Source organism: Plectropomus leopardus, chromosome 20, assembly GCF_026936395.1.
Source record: "Plectropomus leopardus strain MGB_pleo_1.0 chromosome 20, ASM2693639v1, whole genome shotgun sequence".
Classification (NCBI taxonomy): domain Eukaryota; kingdom Metazoa; phylum Chordata; class Actinopteri; order Perciformes; family Serranidae; genus Plectropomus; species Plectropomus leopardus.
The window spans coordinates 13,650,024-13,673,579 of NC_142195.1; the positions used below are offsets into that span (position 1 = coordinate 13,650,024).

Here is a 23,556-nt window from a genome sequence, read left to right on the forward strand (position 1 = left end):
CTGTCTATCATATTTTTTCATTTCTTTCTTCAGTTCAGCCAGTTTATTTTTACATAATGTCTCCTATGACGTTCACCATGATTCTGCTTGCCCTAAAAGAGTCAATAACAGATTGATTGGGACATGTCCCACCAAGCCTTAAATACATTAAATTGAAATCTGAGTGGGGTTTTTTTGTCTCTTTTAAATTAGTAATGAATGGGCTGTTAAAATATTGCACTATACTGATCCAAAATTATCACAAAATATCTGGGATTGCTAAATCCCGGACATCCACAACTTAAACATATACACTCTGGACCTATTCCAATCAGTACTCTCCAAATAGTAACATCACATTTCTCAGACATGGCCATTAGTGCTAGACACAAAAACCTCATTTGGATCCAAAATACCACTGATGATGAGTCATTACTTTATTCATAGTTGTGTCTCACCACCTGTCCCCATCGCACATGTTGTGTCTGGTATCGGAGGAAAGTTTTAAGTCACTTCTTACCATGGGTTTGTTGCTTTCGTTCTTAGGTATCTTACCTTCATGCTAAAATGACATTTGAGTGGTTCCTGTCTGTCTTGCACTGGTGTTACAGCTAATAGTCATTTTCATTTTTTATTTAAATGAGCTCAAAATGTACCTCAATATATTAATAAAAATATAAGCAAAACTTGTTTGTTACGCTACGCTACAAAAGGCAACCACACATCATTATTCAAAATAATCATTAGCAAATATTATCATAAATAAACTTCACAAATTGCCTTTATTATTATAACTACTGGTTCTAGTGTTACAGCAGACTGCAGTTGTCATTTTCTGTTGATTTTTCTGTGGGCTGGTTGGGTTTTTTTAGTTTTTGTTTGATTGTAGTCGGCACCTGTAGCTGTCTGTGGTCCTGGAATTTATTCTATTACTGATGTGATATTGCATCTTTCAGACCCCAAAGTTGCATGACTCATGTCAGATGGTGACTGAAGGCTTAATGCAACATTACTGCCCTCTTGTGGTGTGCTGCCAAAACATTGGCCACTCAGCAAAGGTGTTCACGTCTAGTTTGGGACTCAAAAAAATAGTGTTTACACATGTCTTCCAATAACACAGCTGAGCTACTTTTCCCAATGTAAACATTTGAAACCAATCTTTTTACGAATGTTTCCCACGGAAAGAGTAAACATCAACTGTCTTAGTTTTACTCTACTACAATTATGTCACAGCTTTAGTTGCTCAATGCTTTATAAAAAAAAAGGTTTTTGCATAAAACATATGAAAATATACAAGTAACGCTGAAACAATTTGAAAATCATTGTTTTTATGGATTGACACCAAATTAATAGCCAACTATTTTGATAACTGTTCAAGTAATTTTTAATGCAAAAACATTTCATTGTTACAGTTTCCCAAATGTAAGGATTTGCTACTTTTCCATGTATTTGTAATATTTGTGAGGTTTGGATTAGTTGGTGGGACAAAACAAAGCACTCTGAAGATGCTGCTTTGGGCTTTTGGTAAATGTGGTTGCATTTCCCACTAATTTCAGATTTTTTTTCAAGCCAAATCAATTAATCAATCAATCAGCTGAGGAGGTCAAACCATAATATAGGTGATATAGTTTTATAGTTTTAATATAGTTTTATCTTGTATAATAGCTTCCAGAATTTAAATGAGCTCAAAATGTACCTCAATATATTAATAAAAATATAAGCAAAACTTGTTTGTTACGCTACGCTACAAAAGGCAACCACACATCATTATTCAAAATAATCATTAGCAAATATTATCATAAATAAACTTCACAAATTGCCATTATTATTATAACTACTGGTTCTAGTGTTACAACAGACTGCAGTTGTGCATGTTGGTTTGTGCATGTGGTGCTGCCGTACCCCTGCAGAAGCCATTTCTGCCTGCTGTTGGTACAACCAATGTCAAACACTGTCCTGTCTCATTTTGTGTTGATTGAGTATTACATGGGCTATGACACAATGGACAGTTTTTGTAAAGTGTAAGTATGTCATAAACAAGTCATAGTGTATGCACTTTTCCAGTGTTTACCCCCAGATCTCCCTGGGAAGGGGGTTGGGTTGCAGAAGGTGCAGACTGACTGAATAGCCCCCACCTAAAATGTTGAATAATTTTTAACAGTCCTGGCTCAAACAGTGTTATTAACATTTTCTCTACAGAGTCTTAGAGAAGCCTCAGGACACGTTAAAACATTTTTAAAAAAACAATCGTCAGTCAAAAAATACTGTTACAGCACTACTGTACATCAAGAAATTAAAATCTATCTCTATCTAAAAAAACTCAGCAGCTACCAAAAGAATGACTAAAAGAAATAAATAGAAATGGACGCCTTTCAATCGAGCACAGATGGAGGATTTTTTAGCTGCTGATCATATTTACAATAGGGAAAGGCATTTTTTCACATGTTTAAGGTCATTTAGTTTTTTGGCAGACCGTGTCAGTGCAGTATGGTGATACTGCGGTCGGTCACAGCAAACGCTGGCAGCAGTGGGTCACTGAAATGATGTCTGACAGAGTACAGCACTGCGCTGGAGTCCGGCTCATAAAACAGCAGCGTGTGACTCGGCCAGTCCAACAGCAGGCCGATCCTCTGAGGTCTCCTCACCACCTGCAGGGGCTCCTTCTTCCCTGCATGGCAGAAGGAGTAGTCCCCGTCGTAGTGAGACAGCACCCAAGACTGACTGTTGTGGCCCAGCCGGGCCTCATTCCCAGAGCCTTTGCGCTCCAGAGAGGCATAACAGACCCCAACCTTGAAAGCACCACTCTGGCCCACATCCACCACCCAGCTGTGAGTGCCAGAGGACATGGACAGTGAGCCCAGCGCGTTGGGCCAACAGTCGAAGCGTGCCGGGTCGTAGGGCGGAGACTGACGGACCTTTTTGTGTTGGAAGGTCAAAGTGCAGACATTGTCAGACAGGGACAGGAGAGGGCTCACTGTGCGCTTATCAAACTTTAAATAAGATGATCCATAAGCTGCGGGAAGAAGAGAGACAATGGGTTGAACGTCATGAACTGCTGCACTATAAGATGACATGTTTTGAGGGATTTTAAGAATTATACATAAGCATGAAGTTTTATAATATCCACACCTTATAATACAGTATCAGCTTATAATTGACAAATGTATTAGTTTGTAAAATTTAATAAAAACCAGTATTAGCGAATCAATAATATAATATATACAGTACTGTAACAGAGAAAGGAGCCATTCTGCATAATAAGTGCTTATACTTTAAAAGTCCCATATTTTGTTAACTTTTAGGTTCATACTTGTATTTCGGGTTTCGAATAGAAAGTGTTTTTTTTTTTTTAACATTAAAGCATGAAAACATTATTTTTGTCATACTATCCACCTGAATATACCTGCATTCACCCTTTGTCTGAAGCCTCATTCCCACTGCATAAAAAACCTGCTAACACTTGCTAACATCTGTCTCTTTAATGCAATGATCGGCATTCACACCCGGGTCAAATCACTCTGCAGTACACACAGGTTTTTATCGCCTCCGGCTTCGATCAACAATGATGGGAATACAACAACCGGGTGAATGCGTAAATTTCAGCTTAACTGGTGAGATGCAATGATTCAGCGTCACTAACTACTGTCCGTCTCCTCCTAAACAGCACTAAAACAACGATCCAAATACAGAGTTTGAAAGAGATAGTGAATAAGAAAGAGATATATAAAGATAAGATCTCTGTTCCTACTGCTATCTTTATTTACCTGCTCTCAGGCCTGAGCAAGTAAACAGCTGACAGAAAGGCAGACTCATGTGGTGTTCACTGGCAGTGGGAATGCAGTATTTAGTGGGTTGCGCTACTTTTGCAGGGAAAGCCGTATGAGACATTTTGTTTTAGCATAAGCCCCCTCCTGAAAAAGCCCAGTCCGCTCTGATTGGTCAGTGTTTCTGCAGCCTGTGACTGACTGTAACAGCACTGGAGCGACACTTTGGACTTTTACACACCTTTTCACTGGAATTGTGTTTGAAACTGTCTGTATAGTTTTGACTTCACAAGGTGAAACTTGAAACGCACAGTTTCTTAAAATGGACTGTGCGCATTTCTCTGTGGATTGAGTGTTTTGATACTTTCACAGTATTTATACACCCTTGACGTGTTTAATATTAAAAGGGGTTGGGGGTTGGGAAATCGGACTTTTTACAGTATGGGAACTAGACAATTTGCTATTACTTTACTTTTTGAATGCAATAATTTTGCTTGTACCACATTGTAATATAGACAGTTTTACTTGAGTAAAGGATCTTCCATCATTGGATGGATGTCAAGAGAAGACGGTGTCACTTCTCCATCGAAATGTTGCTTGCAAAGTTTCTCAGAGTATTTCTGTTTGGAGTATCTACTCTTGATATTGTTATCACATACACAAAACCATTCAAACTGTACAAATAAGCTCACTGCTTTGTATTTTAAAATGTCTGTTTTTTACATTTTCAACGTTTGTAAGTATGCTGATCCTGCTGGATCTGACGTGTTTGCATGAAGACTTGATAAATCTCTGCTCACCGTTGGGCCCCAGCAGCACTGCAGTGGCCCACAGACCTCTCAGCAGCTTGCTGTCACTGCAGCCTGGGTTTAGGTTGAGCTGGTCTGTGTCACAGGGCTCCCCGACCCCCTCTGCCTCCTCCACCCTGACACAAACACACACAAATAGCAAAAGGAGAAGAGATATCACCTCCCTGGCATGTCCCGAGCAATAAAATATTCACCAACAATATCACATGATAAAAGCTCACCTGTCGGCTAACTCCTGGACACTCGTCTGAAAGACAGGAAGAAAGTTTTGACTCTTCAGAGCATTCATGTAGTTTAATGATTATTATCAGGATTCTGTTACATGAACACAATGATCCCCAGTCCTCCTCCCTAAAAAAACAATGTCCCAGTCCCTCACCACCAGTTGTGCGTCTGGAGTGTGCGTCAGCATGTGCACCAGGCCGGAGCGTGTTTGCGACAGACTCGCCAGAGCTTGGCTCCAGTGGGCTCTCTGGGTGAGGAGACACTGCTCCACCCGCTCCTCCTCTCTCTGCACCTCCTCCAAGAGACGCTGCTCCTCCTCTTCCAGGGCTTCACGTGCTGCGCTGACCTGAGCCACGATGTGCTCCCTCGCTGTGCTGGCCGCCACCTACGCCAAGGAGAGAAGAAGAAATATTAGACGACTTGTGATGCAGGAGGAGATGATCGAAATGATGATGATCAAGACTGTATCATTATGACTGTCAACACTTTCAGTTTCTACAGCTCATACAACAATGCAGTGTTTCCAAATGTATGAATACGCTCAAAATGTATGATCTAATATTTTTTTTTATCATGCATTATTTTTTTAATGATACAGCAAAGTTTGGCAGCAAAGTTAAAAAGTGAAACAACACATCTTTAAGAACAGACTTTTTTTAAAACTGTTTTTACCACAGGCAACTCTCTAAGTCAGACATGTTAAAAATTAAATACTTTTTCATGTAACACTGCTTTTGTTTTCAAGAGTTAAGATGCAACTAAGGTGGTTTTCCTACAACATGCCAAAGTGTTTGCGGTGAGAAATAAATCAAAAAACGAATTAATGCTTAGTGGAGAAGTCACAGATCTGCATTTAACTACATCTTACATACCTTTTTTATCCTAAACGACTCCTGCACTTCATTTCTATTAAATTATGCTGCGTTCAGTTATAAGTAAGAACCTGTGAGGACCTTCTCTGCTCTTAAAACAAAACCTTTAAAGTGGCTAGAGTGCATATGCATCAAATTGCAATGTTGCAAATGTAATGTCGATGAAGCTACAGAGAATCAGCACATTATTCTGCAGCTCCCCTCAGCTTTACGGAGCTTCACTGTGAGTCTCCGCTCTTTGTTTAACTGTTGCTAATAAGAAGCCACACAAACACTTACGGTGGGTTCCCGCCAAAGCACAGAGGTTGTTAATGACACTTCACACAATTGATTTCCTAGTTGTGACCATGAGCAAACACACCAGTAGTTTTAGAAAATCTGTAACCAGATTTGGTGATGTGACTCTTAAGTTAAGGTACACTCCTAGAAATAAAGGTGCTAACCAGAACCTTATAGGGTTCTTAACCTGTTGCCCTTTGGAAAAACCTTTTTGGTTCATGGTAGTTTTTGGACCGGAGGAAATCTTCAGAGTTGTAATACACCCTCCTTTTGTTTTTTCTACACCACAAGAATGTGTACTTGTACTTCTCGTAATGTTGTTTTGAGATATTTTTTAAAATCTCTTATATCAGAGTACAGCAGTTCCCAGCACAACCAGAAATCACAAAGACTTCTTTAAACTGTGTTTGACATAAATGTATGGTGATTGGTCCAAACGTCGTAAGTGTATGGGGATTGGTTACACAGCAAATGCAGCACTGGCAACCACAATATTAAAAAACAAACGAACGTCAGTCTCATAAACAACAGACAACACAAAACACAAAAAACAGCTTGTAAAAACAAAGTGGAAAAAAACAAAATGGATCAACGGTGAAGTCCAGGATATCCTGTGCACATACTGTATGTGTCAGTGGAAATACAATGTCATTTTGACTCGTCAAAGCAAAAACAATGTTGCTATACCAACTGCCAGCCAGCTTAGAGTACGTCACAGCGTTCCAACTGGCGATGCAAATACTAACACACAAAAAGCCCTTGAAGGTATGTGGTGCTTAGGGGAGCTCTGCAGTGTGCAGTTCCTTTCAGGGAGTCCTTTGAACTATTTGTCCCCATAATGCCTTTAGACTCATAAAGAACCCTTAAAAAACCTTTCAAAATAGACATCTTCAGAAGCAAATCTGGGGCAAAGCTCAGCCCTTAAGGAAAAACAAATTTTGGAACCCTTATTCCCATGAGTGTATCCACCGTACTTACTGCCTTTGTTGTTTGCTTGAGGTTTGATTTGCTTTTGGTAACTTATAACCTAGAAACCTACTCATGCATGACCGTACCACTGACCACCTTGGATACCCACTGAGTGCAGGAAGGTTAATAAATACGGGTGCACTGAAAGAGGTAACCTTTGCGTCTTTGCATGGTGGTGATAAAATGAATCAGCAAGTTATACAATACATGACCAGTGCGCATATTGTAGTTTACTCTCTCATACATGCATTTACAAATACAGAGTACCTAATTATTTTACATCTTTCAGACAAAAACATTGAAAATTGCTTAATAATTGTTAGAGGTTAATTGTGGAAAAGACACAAATACAAACCGCTGATATTTGGAAGAATATAGATTTAGAAAGCATGCCCATCTCACTGATATTTCATGCTCAGTATAGTTATGGATTAAGAAATTAAATAATGTAAGTTAATATGTATGTTTACCATGGAGGGGGGGGGTCTGTCAAATTCTCTCCTTTTTGATGACAGTGTTTCAGGTGCAACGGAATTCTGCAACAATTAGTTCAAAAGGTGTATATATAAAAAAAGGTGTGTATAGTGTATATAGATTTTTATATTTTATTTTATCTGATTTGTATTTTTGTAATGATTTATCAATTTTTAGTGCTCAAATCACTTTAACCTGCATTTTTCTTCTGCTTCTGACTCTTGAACTGCTATAAAGTGTGAATTGTGGAATTAATAAAATGTTATCTTATCTCAGTAATCAATTAAGTTATTTATCGGGCAAAAATACCAATCAATCACTGCTTCCAGCTTCTTAAATGTGCAGGTTTTCAGCTTTTAATGTCAATATAAACTGAATTTCTTTAGGATTTAGCACAGCTGAAAGAAATCTGAAGGAGAGAGTGTGATGGTACTTTTTTTCTTTTATCATGACATCTTATAGATTTAACAGTTAATCAGATAATTAAAGAAGTTGATGGATTAAGTGTGATTGGAAATAATCAGTCGCAGCCCTCATTGGAAAGAGACATATTAGAGAGGGCAATACACAAACCCACCACGTGTCTGCACAGCACATGTGTGCGGTCACATGACATAAAGGCAAGCCAGCCAACATCAAAAACACTGTACTTGAAATTGCTCCACAGAGCAGTGTGTATCAGTACCGAGGTTGGCACTGTGTGTGATCATTAGTGTGTGGCTGAGTGGGTGGGGATCAGTGGTATTATTTCTCACCTGAAGCTTTTGCTCTTTGGCTGTCAGCGTCTGGTTGATAAACCTCTCAATCCTCAGTGCCTGCAGCTGCATTTTCTCACACACATCCACCAGTTGGTTCTATAGAAAACACACACACAAATGCACACACTCATCAGCTGAAGACGCAACAAGAAAATCCTGTCTTTTCAAATACCATCAGGAAAGAATAACCATGCAAATTGTGGCACACCCAAGAAGGAATTATGAAGTATGACACTATTAAATATATGAACAACACTTGTCACACATTGTCAGTCAGTCCTCAATGCTTCATAATGAATAATGGGAATAAAATAATAGGAAATCCACATTTTCTCACATAAAACTAACTTGAGTGGTAGATGGCTAGCTTCACAAGTAAAGTAAATGAACAGGCTATAAACAAAAAATGAAAAAAGTGCTAAAATAAACTTGTATAAGCTAAGTTTTAGGCCATTTCCTTGTCACATTTTTTCCCCAATTTGTGAGACATTTCAGGCTGAGTCACCTATTGTCTTTCTACACATTTTTTAAAGAAATCCCATTTCAAAAGGTTTAAATACTTGCAGAAGGCATCTGAATTCTGTGCAAGAAAACTGATGTCCATTTCGGTTTTAAAAGGTTAGCAGTTAATAACATGGCAAAGAAATTACAAGGCATTCACATAAAGTGAAAGTAACTTTCCTGGGCAATTTCTAACCCCGTGGGAATCCTCATTAAGGAATCATATCATCTTGTACATTTTTCAAAGCTTACACATCATCAGTCTGGTGCCACAGCTCAATCTATACATTAAAAAAAGAAGCAAACAGCTGTTTCATATGCTGACAGTATTAGCAGGCTTCACACTCACCCTGACTGCTGTTACTCTGGTGGCTAGGGGGGTCACAGTGTGTCCGTGGCAGGGGCCCACGACGGCGCAGTGGGAGCAGATGAGTCTCTGCTCGGTGCCACAGAACCAGTCCAGCTCGGCCTCGTGCTCCACACACAGCTCACACTCCCCGGAGAAAATCCCGGACTCGGTGTCGGCGGTGGTCGCAGAGGGGGAGCTCGGTACCGCGGTGCCCCCCGCCGGCTGCTCCTGCTGCTTCACACCGCCGCTCAACACGGAGAAAATCGGCTGCTCGGTATCTGTTTCCATAGTTTTCACACCGTGTAATGTCTTTTCCCGGTCAGTCGGTGAAGACGGGCATGTTAACTCGCACGTTACGAGCTCGTCGGTCATGGCACAATAACGCGACAGGTGCACCGGCAGAGCTGGAGTCGCGCCTGCATGCAGCGCTGTAATACAGGTGTAACAGGTGAGCTGAACGCGGAAGTATCACGGACTCCAGAGGTCAGAGCTGGAAGGAAAAAAAGCTTTCTGCTCTGCTGGTTTGCAGGTGTTTGATTTGGGCGTCAGCTGATAGTCTAACCGTCTTTTAAGTTTTAAATCATGCGGAAATCTATCACAGGCAGGTATTTTAAATAATTGGCCCAGAGCTGTAAAAAGCTTAAATGTAACTTTGCATATTAAAAACGTGTTTCATTCACATTAGTTTCCTTAACACTTAAAAATTCCTTTCAAATAATGTGTGGAAAAAATCGATGGACCAATTTAATTTTTACTAGTAAATCAACTTAAAAACGGATGTTCATAATTAGGGTAACATAAAATTCCTTGAAAATAATGGGAAAAACGTAATCTTTATGAGATATCAACATGAAAATGTGTGTTTAGAAATATCGTAATTAAAGACTTAATTACCATAATTATGAAAGAAGTACAAGTAACCGATGCAGAAAAAATATTCCTCTTTTAATCCTGAAAACTCAAAATAAGAAAACACCACAGAGATTCTAAGTTGTTAAAAAAAAGGAAATAAAGAAAGAAACCACCCACAAAACTTCAAACCCTTTTTTTTCTTTGGCAATACATTTTCTGTCAGTTGACTGGTGATTTATCAACTAATCATTGCAGCTCATGCTTTTTTTGCAGCTTCATGCTTTTTTATGCAATTTGTTAATCTGTAAAGTAGCTACAGCTGTCAGGTAAATGTAGCTAAGTAAAAAGTACAATATTTCCCTCTGAAATGTAATGGAAAACATATAAAGTGACATGAGAAGAAAATACTCAAAGCACATGTACCACAAAGACTTCGCTGTAATTCCTATTTTATTAGTTTATTTTTAGCTGTGACCAGCAAATGTAGCTCTCTCTGTTGGTTGGTTGGTTGGTTGGAAGTTCAATAAATCCAAAAAAAATTCCCTACCCTTTGCCGACTATAGTTTTAGCCCTAGGAGCCTAAAATTTGGCTTCGAGGTTAAATGAATCATTAATTTTCACAGAGAACAGAAACTAAATTTTGTAAAATGATAACCTTGTATTTATTACAATAATATTCTACTGATAACTGATATCCAATAATTCTGTGAGAAAGATTTTTTTTCTAAGTGAGGACTTGTGTACTGCAGACGTCCTTTTTTTTTTAAAGGGTTTTTTTCCCCTCATTCAAAACTATCCAGGCTACTTTTTAAATTTGGAATTTACTAGATGCCATTATAAAGAAAACTGTGGCAAAGTATACTCAAATTTTCCAGGGTGTGATATAGTTTCATCATGTGTGTGCCCTGAGATCAGAGGTGCAGCCACACCTTCAGAGACTACTCTCTTTAGAAATAGTGAGCAACACCCACTGTCTGGAAAACCTCTGCAATCCAGAGAAAATAACCTCAAATGCACTTTCGAAAGGTGGTCTGCCCCTATAAATAACCAGGCTCATTTAATTATATTCACTCCACAGTCAGGAGGGTTGGGTTGCATACCAAAAAATAGGGTTTCATTTCTAAAGCAACACCAGGGTGCAACCATAAAATATAGTAAAATAACTTGATAATGGCAAATAAACTGAAAACTTTATAGTGTGATGATGCCATATAAAATGAGAATCTAGACACATCCTGTGTTTCACAGTTTGTGATGTGAAACTAGAAAAAGACATTCATTTACTGTTGTTTTTTGGTCCTTGTGCTGGCTTGATGCTTTTTTGATTGGAAGATGGTATTTCAGGGTGACATATTGTTTCAAATATAAAATTTTGGTAGTTTATTTGTACCGCTGTCTACATTTACTTAGCTTTCACCAGTGGATGCCAATTAGTTAACTTCCAGTTAATGTCACAAAGAGTAAAATTTGGACTTAGGGATGAAATCAAAAGGAAGTAAAGGCATTTGCATGGGTTTGTAAACTCTTTGTATCCTATCCCATCACTTCTTTTCTGAGTTTAAATGAAAGACTTTTTGTTTAAGTAGGTTTGGGCGGAAACAGATCAAATCTCAAGAAATTCAAACCCTCACAAGGAGCGACACACCACGCACTCCTCCCATCAGCCCCCTGTCTGTGCGTAACTGGATAGGAGTGATTGACAGAAGAAAGTTGTGCCTTCTGGCTCAGACAAAGTGCGTTTCCACACATTTCACTTTGAAATGGGAACAGCAGAGACACAGGGCTGCCATTGTTTGAGACATAAAAAGCTGTTTTGTAATGGTGAAAAACTAGCAAACACAAGACATGCATGTGTTCACATCTCGGAACAAAGGAAGAAGAGCTGAATACATGAATACGTCCTGTAAAGAAGTAGAAATCAGCATCTAAACAAAAAGGTTTAATAATGCAAGTTTTTCCTAGAAAGCAAATTACTTCAGTTTGCTTTTTGAAGCCTCCACGCTATGGCTTTTTTAAGAAATGCCTCAAAAAATAAAAGCAAATTCTCTCTTAATGTCAGATGTCTCAGACCTGGCTGTTTATAATGAATGTGTTTTTGTGTGTATTTGTTGTCTGCAGCTTTCATCTCTGACAGAAAATGCAAGAATAGACCGAAGAAAACTAGAATACACTCACTCTGAATTTATTCTTTACCATTTCGATGCACTTAAATTAACTAACTTAAGTAAATGGGAGCGTGGATTAAGATTTATCAGGAAGCTGGCTATCATCAAAACTTTAACAATGAATAAAAAATATCATTGTTGTATTGAGTGAAAACCAGTGTTTCTAAAAAGCCAGACAGCTAAAAATAGATTAGAAGGTTGCACCTGAGAACACATTCAGAATCTGGGGGATTTGAACATCACAACAAAGAGCACAATGGAAACTCTTTCACTTCAATACAAAAACCTATTATTTCGGGTCATAATTGAAGATTTATCAAATCCAAATTATTCTTCTGAAACTCTTCTGCAATACAGATCCTAATCTCAAGAGGGTGCTCTCTCATCAAAGATTGGTTAAACTGATAGATGCAGTGTGTGTGAAATGAAGACGTTACTTTAAAAGGATGGAAATTAAAAGGCATGCAGGTGGAACATCTATTCTGCGAGGCAATTACTGGCTTTGAGAAAGTTAAAAAGTAAAGGCAAAAAAATGTGCAAGGGTAGTAATGGACTGCATATTCAATAGCTTCTGCATCTGATATTTAAAAACTTCAGTGCTTTCCCCAAATCAGCATTTCCTTGTCTTTAAACTTGTTACTGTCTTTAACACAGAGGGTACATGTAGCCCAGATGTGCAAAAATGCTGAATTTTAACTATAATTGCATTGACTCACAAAGACGCCATACCAAGTAGCCAATCATCAGTTATGTAAAAAGAAGGAAAAGAGCATCATCAGATAGCCTCCTTCTTCATAACTGTTACATTTGAAACTTTTGTTTTTTTAGTCATGCAGAATATTAATGAACACAATTAAGTAGATACGTGGTCACTCTGAACAGCGTTAGTGATTAAAAAAAATACCCCTCTTGATGTATAATTTTCTATCATTAGGCCTATTCCCTCCTCTCCTTTTGCCTCTGCGGTATGAATGCATTAGACTTATCATAATGTAAAGAACTCAAAGGTCCTGCATTATCAAGCCTAATTTTCCTGCAAACATCATACGCAGTTTGAGTCAAATGGATGGAGGGATGGGAACTGGATACAGGTGCAAGTAACCAACTACACATGCTCTGTAGTGTTTCTGCATTGTTATGTTGCACTCAAAGAAATGTCGCTTTCTGGGTTCTGGAAAGGTTTTACAAATCTAAAATCTTCATGATGTAAATTTGCATAGTTCAAAGGGTAATAATTGCCCTTGCATTTTGGGCTGCAAACAGCAAGCCTGAGCACTGTATTGAGGCACCATCCTCATTGGACTCACCCCCAGAGGGGATGACTCTGCCACAGGTGAGAGACTGACCATCGGGTGACCTGGCGTGGACAGCTGGCGCTTCACTGAAGACAAAGGTGGCTGTGGATTTCCAGACAAGTGCAACCCCAAACACTCCCATCATCCAGTGTGACTTTCTGGTCGACACCATGAAGTCCTTCTGCTCCATGGGCTCCGTCATCACCCAGGACCTCAAGTGGCAGCTGCTGCCTCTCCAAAAAAAGCACAGCAGTGGACCTACATCCTGCAGCAGCTGAAGACGTTCAAACTGCCAAAAGACAATGGCTGTGACTCCTCTGCGCTCCCACCATCAAATCCATCCTCACCATCCTTATTACTGTCTGGCACAGCCAAAGATAAGGGCAGACTGCTGAGGATCATTTGCTGAGAAGGTGATGAGCATTTTTCACAGAGGACGTTTTGCCCTGTCACAATAGGAAAAGCTCAGGTGTAAATAACTAAATGAATAAAGACTGAATTCCATTTGGCTACTCTGATTTTAGCAGGATCTGTGCATGCTGGCTCACTGTTTCTCTCACTGAAGCACTTGAACAGATCAGAGGCATTTTTAATGTCATCAGCAGCACCTGTGCTTTTCTTATATGACAGGTCAAAATATCTGCTGCAAGAAAGACCCACTGGCTGCAGTCTGCTGTCCCTCCAGGACCTGTGCATCTACAGAACCTTGAGGCAGATGTAAAAAATTATGGCCGACTTCTCACTTGTATCTGTTGCATGAGACAAATTCTTAAAAACATTCCCCTCTGGCAGGAGGTTATTAGGACCCAAACCTCATGCAATAAGAGCAGCTACTCACATTAAGACATTTAAGTGACTGAATTTAGGCTTCAAAAACCCTAAAGTGGTGCTAATTTTTTAAGACTATTTTGCTGAACAAAAAATGTTAATATCATAAATGTTTATTTAGCACAAAGCTTATCTGCTTTTTGACGAGGGAACCAGGGCGACGTTGGCTTTTGGGTTGGCCTACAGAAAAACGTCATCCCTGGTGCACTCTTTTAAGATGCATGTAAAACATACGATGGTATTATGAAATGTGAATTCAGTTATTTTTTGTTTGTTTGCTTTTCAGTTTTTATCATCTCATTTTATGTAGTGTTAGTTATTTGTCTTAGTTTTAAGTTTTATTAGTTTTTGCAATGCATTTTTATATTTCTAAATTCATTTTCTCTCACACCAAAGCAAATTCATATAGATTCTCTTACTGCCTCTGTAAGATAATAGTCCCCACCATAGATGCTTTTTTTGCACATAACGATTATTTGAACAACATCAATAATTATAGTGCAAAATTCAAAACATGGCAGGGGTTTAGGTTGAATAAATAATTTAAAAAAGAAACTTGTGGCAAATTTAAGACACATCTTTAACAGTACAGCCTATTTAAAAATCACAACAAGTATGCAATACACAACTCACAGATGGAAAGAAGTGTCTCCTTCTCTTATCCAGTCCAAAGTGCAAAGTCCAAAAGTAATTCAAGAGATCGGTTCCTTCTTAGCAGTTTAGATCACATTTCAATTAGGCCTACATATCTTATATAGTTGATGCCTGTAAAGTTTTTACAGCCTTTTAATTGGGATACGATAGTGTTTATGCAATTTTCAAAATCTTTGTGAAAACAGTAAAGAGGGCCCTTTGGTTTGTAGCTTTGGTTTGTACATAGGCCTTTGTAGGCCTATGTACAATTTGGTAAGAATCATCAAAATATTCGTTACAAATGCTTTTTCCTCAACTGTCCGGTCACAGGCATACAATCCGAGTATAATATGCTCACGAAATAATGCAAAGTCTTAGTACACAATGTCAGTACGAAATTTGGAAACCGTCTTTCCACTTCCATCACGGATATTGTCCAACCCTGACATCAAACATTTCGCGCGAAAATGGCTGGAAGTGGTCACGAGAGTGTGGTGACGTAATGACTGAAACAGGCGGTCGTTAAAATACTTATTTTCTATTGGACAACACGATCGGACGCCTCGAATTCTGAAAAACACAACGTTGGGTTTGATTGGCCGGTGTGATTAGTGGCTCGTCCCGTCCCGCCCCCGACAGCTCGCTCGGCTTTCCTGCGCCAGCAGCGGTGTGTCACCGAGGCTGGGCTGCTGCCGGAGAGACCCGGAGTCAGGGCGAATACCCAACCAGTTCACCCAAACTGGCATCGCAGCGGGGCTGAGGGGCTGCCCCGGCGAGTTGTACACCTCAACACCGCATAGGTTGGATCTTACGCCTCTGTCTGTCTCCACCGCCCGTCCTCCTGATGTCGGATTTCAAGCTTGGGATCGTACGGCTCGGCCGTGTGGCCGGGAAGGTGAGCTGTATCCCAGGACTGCCATGTGCGGCCGGGGGAGGGCCCGCGGGGATCACAAAAGGCGATGGAAAAATAGGTTTCGCGGAGATACGTCGGTGCTAGTCAACCACCTCAATGTTTATCAACCCGTTGCCGGTGCGGGAGTAGCACAGATTTGCCGATTTTAACCGCATTTGAACGGATTAGAGAAGCCGGCCGAGTCAGACTGGTTTTCTGAAGCTCCGCCGCCACCGCTCAGTCTCGCTGTGAAGCTAACGCTAACTAGCATGTAGCAGGTTACGTTAGCTAGCTTGTTAGCAGACGTTAAACGGTGGAATAATGCCTCAGATGTAAACACAGAGGTCATTATTTGTCGTTACCAGAGTCGGGTAGAAACGGAGAAGATGGTTGTTTTTCTTATCGACGGTGGGCTTTATAATGTTAACGCTTTCTGTTGTAGTTAGCAGTGCCACGCTAGCTGTGTTATTTGGATTACACGGTGAAGTGTCTGCTAATGAGGAAGCCATTGCCATGCTCCATCAACTGATTCTTTTGTGCAACGTGACAAAGCACCGACAGGAGACCACACTACTCAATACATATAGCGGAAAACTTGTTTTTGGCTGATTTTACACAATTATCGCTGCACACTGGTGCGACATGTAGCCTGAAGCATGTCTGAAACAAGAAACGCTCCTGGCTGCTGGTGTCACAAGACATTCACACTCAGGATAAAGGTGCAGATTGTCCTGTTTGGGTTGTGAAGAGTCAGATGCCCACCTGCTGAGTGACAGGGCTCCTGTCAGCAATCACACAACTTATTTGCATGATGTCACTCCTGTTAAGATCTGCACAATAGCCTGGCAGGCGAGACAAAGTGTCACATTGCATATTTCGACCTTTTGGTATGTGCACAACACCACCCCGTGCTGTGTTGTACCATGCTCAGTGTAGCATGGGGCTACTGTGTTGGTGTCTTGTCACGTGCATCTGTTTAGTCCCACCTACTGACAGAGAGCTCAGGTATCTTACATGGTAGACCGAGACTCTGTTGCTGCTTTTAATATGTTGAACCTCAAGTCCAGATGTGGTTAAAATAACATTATTTGGTTCCAAACATGATAAAGTGCTTATTTTCCTTTTGACTATCTACGCTGAGGTTTATGTCTGTTGCAGCGCTCACGTGTAGAGCCCATTCCCAAATAAGGGTTTGAACATGCCTTCAGCTGCTTATCATGTTTGACTGTTGTGGCCTTTGCAAACAGTAGTGTTGTTTGAGTCTGTGAGAACCAGTTAGATTGTGCATAAAATCCACATTTGGAACTGATTGTTTTTTCAGCTTGGAGGTGGTAGTGAATAAATTGCCATGCTGCCTTGTAACTAAACTCAAAGTTTTGGACAGCCATTGCTTAATAACAGTCGGCGGTTCTGCAATAGACAAGCGTGGGCTTATCAAATTATTTTAGGAACTGTCACTGATTGAAGTTTGAAATAATTTACTGGTTATTTTCTTTATTTAATATAACATTTGAGTAGAAGGTTTCATGCATGTGTTCCTGTTCTCGTAGTTTCTTGTAAAAAATTCCAAAATGATGGCTCTAACAAGTCGCTGTCGTCCTAAAGCAGGCCATAAAAAGATAGCTGCTCCTTTTAAGAGTTGCGGTTGTTAACATGAATATATTCTTTCTCCATTCTCTCCTTTCAGACAAAATACACACTTATTGATGAGCAGGACATACCGCTTGTGGAAAACTATGCGTTTGAGGTAAACGTTTGAGATTCAACTCCCAACTTGTGTTTATAAAATGTATTGCTATCTCTCTTCTGATTGTTACAATATTTAAAAGAACACAATTTTCCACTCACAGGCGCGCATGGAGGTAGATGCAGACGGCAATGGAGCTAAGATCTTTGCCTATGCTTTCGACATTGGCAAAGGCCGCTGGGCAGGGAGGCCTTTGCATGAGCTGCTCTGGTAAGTCATTCGTTCATTACACCTGGTGTGTGATAAAAACCTTTTCCCGTCGGATCATCTTGGGTTACGATTCTGTGCAGGCGAGCATTGTTATCGCTGAAGTGTCCTTGATAAGGCTCTCTGATCATAATCATCCTAAAAGTTCTAGATATGACCTAATTAGGGATGAGTATTGTTGCAGCAATTTTATTTTAAAAAAAGTTAAAACTGCAAAATGAATGGTAGAGGGTCCTTTGCAGTAGTTGGTAAAATTTTAGACAACCTACAGATTCATCAGATGCATTTCCCTTGGTGCTTTAAATCTTAAGAAACATGATTTTGTATTCTTACCAGTGCAGGCTGGTGCTCTGTACCCATCCTCCTAAATAATTTTCCTGCTGGTATCAGTTAAGCTTCATCTCATCAGAAACTCAAAGGACCACAACTGTTTATCACACATATTTGTTTGTCAGTTGCTTGATCTTTCATACAACAGTGCAGTATACCATGTTTATCAGTGAGTAAACTGAGCCTTGTCCCTTGGTCTGCAAGGTTATTTATTTTTTTTAAATTATTGTGAGCTGCAAATAATCTTTTGGACCTAGAGAAAGTCTCCTGTCTCTGCTTTCCACCTTTAGACTCTATGCTCTTCTTACACAAGACCAAACAAGGAAGTAGCCAGCATGCAGGCCGAGCTGTCTAACCAGCGCATCTACACACGTGGATCTGGTCTTAATGAGCTGTTGTTATTCTGTAACTGGTAAAACGGCAGTGGTTGACTTATGATCTGGATACTTTTTTTTTTTTTTTTTTTACACAGGGAGAAGCACAGAGGAGGCATCGCTCCCAGTTTTCAAGTCATTCACATCAACTCTGTGACGGTGGACAACCGACTAGACAACCTGCGACTGGTGCCAGTGGGCTGGAGCCCCAAGCCGGAGGAGATTTCCAGCAAACAGAGGTAGGACTGCAGTTATACCAGTGCCAACGGCTGAATGGTGATTTTGTAGCTGTGAAGGAACGTAGAGAACTGCATGAGCCCGATGTTTGGTCTGTAGACAAAGCCAGTCTGATTTAATGACGCCTTAACTCAGCCTGGTCCTGACAACTCTGATTTTTTTTTTTTCTGACAGAAAACCAAAACAGATATGGCAATCAACCAGAAAAAAAATGTTCCTAATATCCAAATATTGTGCAAAAAAAAAGGTTTTGAATGACAGTCACACAGAATTGTTATTGCATTAGTATCACGTTGGACTCAGCCTTCATTTAGTGTTTTTTTTTCTTAACTGAGTAAATATAATTTGTATTCTTGGTTAGCTGACCCTTGATCGAGAGTAATAACGCAAAAAAACAAGCAGCGGTGAAGTGCGGCTCGCCACGAAAAGGCAGTTTTTCTGCGGTTAGGAGGGACGTTCATGTGTTTTAACTGGGTAGAAGTTCTTACATGAGTCGCAGAAGATTATGGCTGCCGGTATTCTCAGGCTGCAGTTTGGTGCCAAAAGTTAAACTATCACCAATTTTTAGCTTGGCTACAGAATCAAACGGCAGCAGCTGGATTAGCCCAGAGCGGCCACTGCAGCTTTCTATAGACATTTCATAGCAGCTCGCCCAAGGCCGAGCTTTGATGCAGCTTGATTTGTTTTCGGTGCAAAAGCCCAAAATATAACGTCCCTTTTAGCTTCTTTATAAATATTTGTTGTTCAACATCTAATGCAGACCTTACATTTCTTCCTATATTCTCTAACTTGTCCAGAGAGCAGTCTCTGTACTGGCTGGCCATCCAGCAGGTACCGGCTGACCCTGTGGAGGAGCAGTATCTGGAGCTGAGTCGCACGCGCTACTACAACGCTAACGGGGAGCTGGTGGAGGAAGAGGAGTGCTCCTGCACCTACTATGAGTGTCATTATCCTCCTTGTTCACTCATTGAGAGGAGGGTATGTACTTTCACGTTTCCTTGCATGATTTTTCACTCTGGCTTTAATGTACTCAGTGTTTGGGTAAAGATCCAGTTTGTATGATTTTAGGGGCATTTATTGGCAAAAATGGAATATAATAATATTCATAACAATGTTTTCAAAAGTGTCACCTGAAACGAAGAATCGTCGTGTTCTAGTAACCTTAGAACGAGCAGTTTATATACACCAACAGAGCGGGTCCTCTGCTAAGGAGTCTGCCACTTTGTCTCTGCAGTAGCCCAGAACACACAAACCAGACACTGGCTCTAAATAAAGCCATGCATGTCTTTGAAGCGGGCACCATAGTTGTCCCACATGCTTGGCACACGCAAAAAGTTTCAATTCTGCAACCTCACAGCAAAATCCTACACACTGGACCTTTAAGTTATTTTTTTTTTTAAAAGTATTTGTTGGAGATCAAAACTGAAGTTCTAAACATTTTCCCCCCATGAACCCGCCCACGTGTTGATGTGCTTGGCATTAGAGAGAAAGACCCAGAGCCAAACATGATCCTGTTATTTGTCTTTCCACAGCTCCGGGAGTTCAACATCTGCGGTCGCTGCCAGGTTGCGCGTTACTGCGGCTCCCAGTGCCAGCAGAGGGACTGGCCCGCCCACAAGAAGCAGTGTCGCGAGCGCAAGCGGGTGCTGGCCCTGGAGTCGGAGCCCGAACGATGATCTGCCCTCATCCTCGCCTGGCAGAGGAGGAGGGAGATCCGGGGGGGGATAGGGTTAGACTTGCGGGAGGGGACACTGGGGATGAAGTGCAAATCGGGGGGAAATCGCTGACAAGAGACTAACGACAGAGGACAATGTTGGTTGCTCGATTGTTTGGATTCAGGGGGTAAGAAGATGGAGGAGGGGAAGGGGAACAAAGCAAAAAGACATCTGCCACTTCCCAGAACTGGTATTTCTCCATAGCTTGCTTGCTGGATGACGGGGAAAGGTTTTATTTTGTGTTTTGTTTTGTTTTTGTTTGTTTGTTTTTGTTTTTTTTTGTTTCATTATTTTTCTCGAGGAGGGAGACCCTCGAGCTCTACCTGCTGCTATGGTTTTGTATGTGAGGGGGAAAAAGTTGTCTTGTTGATGAACTGGACAAGCTTCTTTGGACCACAATATGGACAGTTGTCGTCATCCACTCGTGTTCCTCCACCCAGCCGCTGGGTTTTGGTGACATCTGTGCAAAACGGGGGACCCCAGGGGCTGCAGTACCCGTCGTTTAGCCGGTACAATGGGACATGGACCTTTTCACTGTATTGCTCCCTCTCTGACCTCTCTGGTGCACACGGCTGCTGTCTTCATGGTCATCGAACACCTTAGCCGCCTCCCCGTCTGCCGTACTCCCCACGCAGCCAACCACGACACACATCAGATAGATTTCACTGATTGAATCACACTACCAGTATTGAGTGTGGGGTTGTGTATGAGTGTGTATGCTTGTGTATGTATGTGTATGTGATGCCAATATGTACTGAAGGACATTGAAATGGGCAACATGGGTTACGGGACGGGTTCATGTATGTCTTTTCTCTTCTTAAAGGGGCCATATTCCACAGTTTTAAAGTTCATATTTAATCAGATTGGTGGGTTAAAAATATTTTGACTGTTCTATAATAAAGTAGCTGCCAAATAAAGGCTGTAATCATTTTCTAGAAGTTTTCTTGACCCATGAGTTATTTTAATTTTCTATTAATTTGTTCCGATTTTTTTTTTTGTTGTTGTTGCTTAAGACAAGGTACAAAGTTTCCACCTTCAGTAACTGGATTTTTTTTAAATCAGCATTTTAAGAATTCTCCAGTTACTGTTTAAAAAGCCGTTCTGGGTGTTACTGGTACTTTAACGGGCCTTTTTCATGATCCCACAAGCTTGTTACGTTGGTCACGGTTTAAGAAACTGCTTTCTTGTGATCACAACGTATCTGTCACTGTTCTGATCACAAGGAAACAAAATCAGAAATGATCTCTACCAAAGTCTACTATGACCTGTAGTTTGGCACTCCTGTATGAACTGGTTTAAATCCCTCCAGTCAGTCTTTAGTTTGCTGGTTTTTAACAAACACCTGTCTTCTCAACTGTATTTTTTGCACCTGCAGGGTTACGGTATGAGTGTGTCGGAGTCGGGGAGGGGGTCAGTGCTCAGTTTCTTGTGTGAGAGTTTGCTCTAAGGGTTATTTTTTGAAGAAATTCTATCAATGGAGCTATATTTATTTAAAACATTTGATTGTGAAACATGTTTTTGTCCTGGTGATATTTGAAGGCAAATGTTATAACAAAAAAAAAAAAGTGGACAATATGGGACCTTTTTATGTCATGTTTTCAGGCAAGGGGGAGGGGGACTGAACATTTCAACCCTTTTTACTTGATTTCCTGATCCTGAATGAATGAGTGAGTCCTCCTCGGTGTTGCCCTTCCAGGTTTCCATGAAAACACTGCACACCATTATTGTCGCTAAAAATCTTCCACGCGAGAGACGTCTTGGAGTGTAAAACTTGAATCCCCCCCTCCCCCCCACCTTTACACACCTTTTTGGCTAATTTTATTTCGGAGAGTGGTTTCGTGAATGGAACCATTTTTCTGCTTTTGTTCTTTCGGAGACACGGCAGTCCAAGTGAAATCGCTCTGTGTCGTCTTTATCCTCAATCGCCTGCCTTCCTTGTATTACCTACAATGCACACCTGCTTAATGTGTCCTCTCGTGTCTTAGCTGAGGAGTCCAGACACTCGGTAAGCATGTCACTCACAGATGTACATGCGACCCGTTGATTGTTTATTTTGTATGTGTGTGCAAACAGGTTTTCAACACTGCACTAAAAAAAATGGCTCCTATGTTAGCGTATTTGTCATAGATGGGTTGAAGGGAGGGGTGTGATTTGGATTTGGAGTGTACAGATTGTGTCTGAAATCTTTTTTGTTTTGTAAGAATATAAACATTAATCACCTAGGAATAAAGAGCTACAATATGTGAATGGAAGTACAGTTGGGGGGGATAACTGACCGTTGCTTTTCCAATGTAAAATGATAATAAATAAAATGAACCTCATTTGTTGGAGTTGGTGTGTGGAGTCGTCAAAGTGTGAATAAGAGAGGAGCACTAGAATAAAACTGTTGGATGCTCCCGAACAGGTTAAAAAGAAGTTCATTATTCGTATATATTTACATTGAATTTTTGGCTTGTAGGTAACAATTCGACATGTAGAAGCAGTTTAATAATAATAAAAGTACATTTTTACAACAGCTACATTATAGAGGGTTAGAGGAAATGAATGTAACCAGCTGAAAGAGTCCAAATGTAAAATGACAAAGGTTGTATAGTTAATATTTTTATACACATTTTTTAAGTTTAATCCAGTATTTAGATTTGAATACATTATTGCGGGAGTGCAGCAAATTTTAATATAAATTTACATTTGTTTGCATATGCTGTTGTCCATATTTTTAGCATTCTACAGTATGAATATATTTTATAGTGAGAAAAAAAGTGATAAAGTAGATGTTGAAAAAATATATAGTGAAGAGAATAATAGAAAATAAGAAGGTAAAAAAAAAAAGAAAAAAAGGTTGGCTAGTATGATGGTGCATATACATATATAGTATATAAACACACATATCTACACACATGAATGAAAGGAAAGAGACTTCAGAGCCCCTCAAGGCTGAAGCCTTCAATATTCCCATTTTGTCATTTAGTATTTATAAGCACTATTGAAACATTTAATAAATGGTCTCTAACACTATAATTTAAGTGTTGTAAGCAGCTGTTAGAATATTTTAAATGTTTATTATTGTAGAGTATCCCCTAGACATAATTTGTATTTTTACAACTGTGTTTTAGGCCATTGCATATACATATATTTTTTTATCCTTTTATACATCCGCCTCCACTTAGGGGCTGCACACAAGAGGAGGTGTAGTTGTTAACAAATACATTACCAGAATTATGGTATATTTTAAACCAGTTATTATTATGTATTATTTTTAGGCTAAAAGGGGGAAATTAAAGTGATGCATTACCAGTTACTTT

General features: G+C 40.1%; 2 protein-coding genes across 2 annotated transcripts; one reads left to right on the plus strand and one right to left on the minus strand.

Moving 5' to 3' along the window:
* Positions 1-144: 144 nt before the first annotated feature.
* bspry (B-box and SPRY domain containing) lies at positions 145-9,656 on the minus strand. Its single transcript, XM_042509573.2, has 6 exons — positions 8,980-9,656; positions 8,127-8,225; positions 4,932-5,162; positions 4,774-4,799; positions 4,544-4,668; positions 145-2,992 (listed from the first exon to the last, which is right to left on the minus strand). Exons 1-6 carry the CDS (start codon positions 9,349-9,351, stop codon positions 2,457-2,459), a joined length of 1,389 nt encoding a protein of 462 aa, XP_042365507.2. The 5' UTR covers positions 9,352-9,656; the 3' UTR covers positions 145-2,456.
* A 5,749-nt stretch (positions 9,657-15,405) lies between these two features.
* On the plus strand, positions 15,406-22,584 carry zmynd19 (zinc finger, MYND-type containing 19). The gene is made up of 6 exons (XM_042509689.2): positions 15,406-15,647; positions 17,332-17,391; positions 17,495-17,601; positions 18,401-18,541; positions 19,337-19,517; positions 20,072-22,584. Exons 1-6 carry the CDS (start codon positions 15,597-15,599, stop codon positions 20,213-20,215), a joined length of 684 nt encoding a protein of 227 aa, XP_042365623.1. The 5' UTR covers positions 15,406-15,596; the 3' UTR covers positions 20,216-22,584.
* The last annotated feature ends 972 nt before the right edge of the window (positions 22,585-23,556 follow it).

Excerpts from the sequence above, each read along its gene's own strand:
- bspry (XM_042509573.2), bottom strand. The coding sequence starts at position 9,351 with ATGACCGACGAGCTCGTAACGTGCGAGTTAACATGCCCGTCTTCACCG. Across the intron at positions 5,163-8,126 it reads CCAAAGAGCAAAAGCTTCAG|GTGGCGGCCAGCACAGCGAG; the intron begins GTGAGAAATAAT and ends TCCTTGGCGTAG. Across the intron at positions 2,993-4,543 it reads AGTGCTGCTGGGGCCCAACG|CTTATGGATCATCTTATTTA; the intron begins GTGAGCAGAGAT and ends TTCTTCCCGCAG.
- zmynd19 (XM_042509689.2), top strand. The coding sequence starts at position 15,597 with ATGTCGGATTTCAAGCTTGGGATCGTACGGCTCGGCCGTGTGGCCGGG. Across the intron at positions 15,648-17,331 it reads TCGGCCGTGTGGCCGGGAAG|ACAAAATACACACTTATTGA; the intron begins GTGAGCTGTATC and ends CTCTCCTTTCAG. Across the intron at positions 19,518-20,071 it reads GTTCACTCATTGAGAGGAGG|CTCCGGGAGTTCAACATCTG; the intron begins GTATGTACTTTC and ends GTCTTTCCACAG.